The 2,562-nt window shown below is 57.7% G+C and overlaps 1 protein-coding gene across 1 annotated transcript in view; it reads right to left on the reverse strand.

Annotated features, from left to right (window-relative positions):
* Positions 1-2,562, reverse strand: part of MLLT6 (MLLT6, PHD finger containing) — a 33,002-nt gene that overhangs the window by 9,549 nt on the left and 20,891 nt on the right. The window contains exon 14 of the mRNA XM_031064886.1: positions 1,922-2,035. Within this exon, the coding sequence (XP_030920746.1) occupies positions 1,922-2,035 (114 nt within the window). The remainder of the gene's footprint in view (positions 1-1,921; positions 2,036-2,562) is intronic.

Here is a 2,562-nt window from a genome sequence, read left to right on the forward strand (position 1 = left end):
AGCCGCCGGGGAATGGGGCCGCAAGGAGGGAGGGACAAATCCCGTGCCAGGCCCTGCCCCCGGCCCCCCGGCCTCGGCTGGATCCGGCAGTCCCAGGGGATCGGCTGTCAGTCTCCAGGGAGTGACAGAATCAGGTTGGAGCAGAGCTTTAAGGTCAGCCGGGATTGAGGGTCCTTCCCCCAGAGCCAACTCGGATTCCTGGAGGTTTCCAGACGCTCCCTAAGGAGCTTCAAGGGAATAATGGAATGGTTAGGGTTGGAAAACCCTATTCCCATTCAGCCGTGCCACATCCACGCGGTTTGGAACACTTCCAGGGATGGGGACTTGTTCCAGTGCCTGACCATCCTTTCCATGAGGAAATTTCCCCAATATCCCACCCAAACCTCCCCTGGCCCATCCTGAGGCCATTCCCTCTCCTCCTGTCCCCATTCCCTGGGAGCAGACCCCAACACCCCTGGCTGTCTCCTCCTGTCAGGGACTTGTGGAGATCCAGAAGGTCTCTCCTGATCCTCCTTTTCTCCAGGATAAACATTCCCAGCTCCCTCATCCACTCCTCACACTCCAAACCCTTCCCTGGCCACGCTTCAGCCCCTCCATGTCCTTCTTGGGAAGATCCCAAAACTGCCCCCAGGATCTGAGCTGTGCCCTCAGCAGTGCCCAACTCAGCTTTGGCATCCAGAACCTTCCTCCAGAGCCATCCCTGTGTCCCAGGAAATCTGGGATGGGGCTGCTGTGCACATGTGCAGGATATCTGCCATTCCAAGGGTAATCCAGGATAAATCCCGTATTTGTCTTCCCATCCCTGGAATGTTCACTCCCCTCTCCCTGGGCCCTGTCAGATGTGGTGGCTCCAAGCCCAGCTGCCTCCCTGCCCTTCCTCTCCTTCCCCACACATTCCCACGTGCAGGAATCCCGGGAATCTCCTGCAGGGAATGCCGGGATTCCCAGTGGGATGCCCAGAACAGGGATTTCCTGCTGCTGCTGGGAATGAGCAAACCCAGCTGGGGCTGGGCAGCTCCTCCAGACAGGGCCAGGGGATCCTGGCTCCCTCATCCCCTTGGGAATGTCCTACTGGGACACTCTTCCAGGCAAGAATAATCCATGTTATATCCATAATTCCTGGATGTGGCTGGAATCTCCCAGTGCAAGATCCTGGAGCAGCTTCCAGTGCTGGAATTGGCTCCAGGAGAGCTGGAGAGGGGCTTGGGACAAGGGAGGGACGGACAGGACACAGGGAATGGGTTTAAACTGGGATAGGGCAGGGATAGATGGGGTTTTGGGAAGGAATTCCTCCCGGTGAGGGTGGGGAGGGGCTGGGATAGAATTCCCAGAGAAACTGTGACTGATCCATCCCTGGAAGTGTGCCAGGCCAGCTTGGAGCACCCTGGGGTAATGGAAGGTATCCCTGCCCATCTTTAAGGTCCCTCCCAACCCAAACCATGGGCACCCATGCCCCAGGAACACCCAATTCTCCAGGGACATTCATTTTCCAGAGATATCCTTTCTCCAGGGATATCCATTCTCCAGGGCCACCCAGTTCTCCAGGGCCACCCATCAATCATCCAGGGCCACTCATTATCTAGGGACATCCAATTATCCTGGGACAGCCGTTATCATCCAGGGACACTCATGATCCAGGGACACCCATTTTCCAGGGACACTCATATCCATGGACATTCATTCTCCAGGGACACCCATTTTCCAGGGGCACCCATGATCCAGGGACACCCATTTTCCAGGGACACTCCCGAGGTGCTGCTGGCAAACACGTCGTCCCTGTCCCCCCATGGCAGCCCTGGCTGTCACCCCTAGGGACAGCAGCTGGAAAAGCCAGGAATGCAGCGGTGGCCTCCTGTCCTGTCCTGGCAGGAGAGCCCTCGGGAATGCCAACCCGGACATACCTGGGAGCTCACGTACCTGCCCGGCTGCTCTCCGGCTGGCTCAGGAGGGGGTTCAGGGACAGCCCAGATGTCAGTGGGCTCCCGAAAATGTGCGAGGAAGGGAGGCTGAAGGTGGAACCCGCCAGGGAAAACACCTGCACAGGCAGCAGGGAAATATCCTCGTTATTGCAGCTCTTCCCGGCTCCCGCATTAAAAATATCTCCTGGAAGTCTGGTGAGAGGCTTGGCACATTCCCAGTGCTGGCTGGGAGCCAGGAGCCCTGGGAATGGTGTGGATCCAATTGCTCTTCCCGGTGGAAGTGCTCCCAATCCTGAGTGTTCCCTGTCCCAACTGTTCCCATTCTTGAGTTTTCCCAATCCCAAGTGTTCCCATTCCTGAGTGTTCCTTGTCCTGACTGTCCCCAATCCCGACTACTCCCAATCCCAAATTTACCAATCCTGAGTGTCCCCATTCCCAACTGTCCCCATTCCCAATTATTCCCTGTCCCAACTCTCCCCATTCCTGACCGTTCCCTGTCCCAGCTGTCCCCATTCCCGACTCTCCCCATTCCCGATTCTCCCCAGTCCCGACTCTCCCCATTCCCAACTGTTCCCTGCCCCAACTGTCCCCAGTCCCCATTGTCCCCAATCCCGACTGTCCCCATTCCCGGGTGTCCCCAGCC

This window comes from Geospiza fortis, unplaced genomic scaffold, assembly GCF_000277835.1.
Source record: "Geospiza fortis unplaced genomic scaffold, GeoFor_1.0 scaffold315, whole genome shotgun sequence".
Taxonomy (NCBI): Eukaryota; Metazoa; Chordata; class Aves; order Passeriformes; family Thraupidae; genus Geospiza; species Geospiza fortis.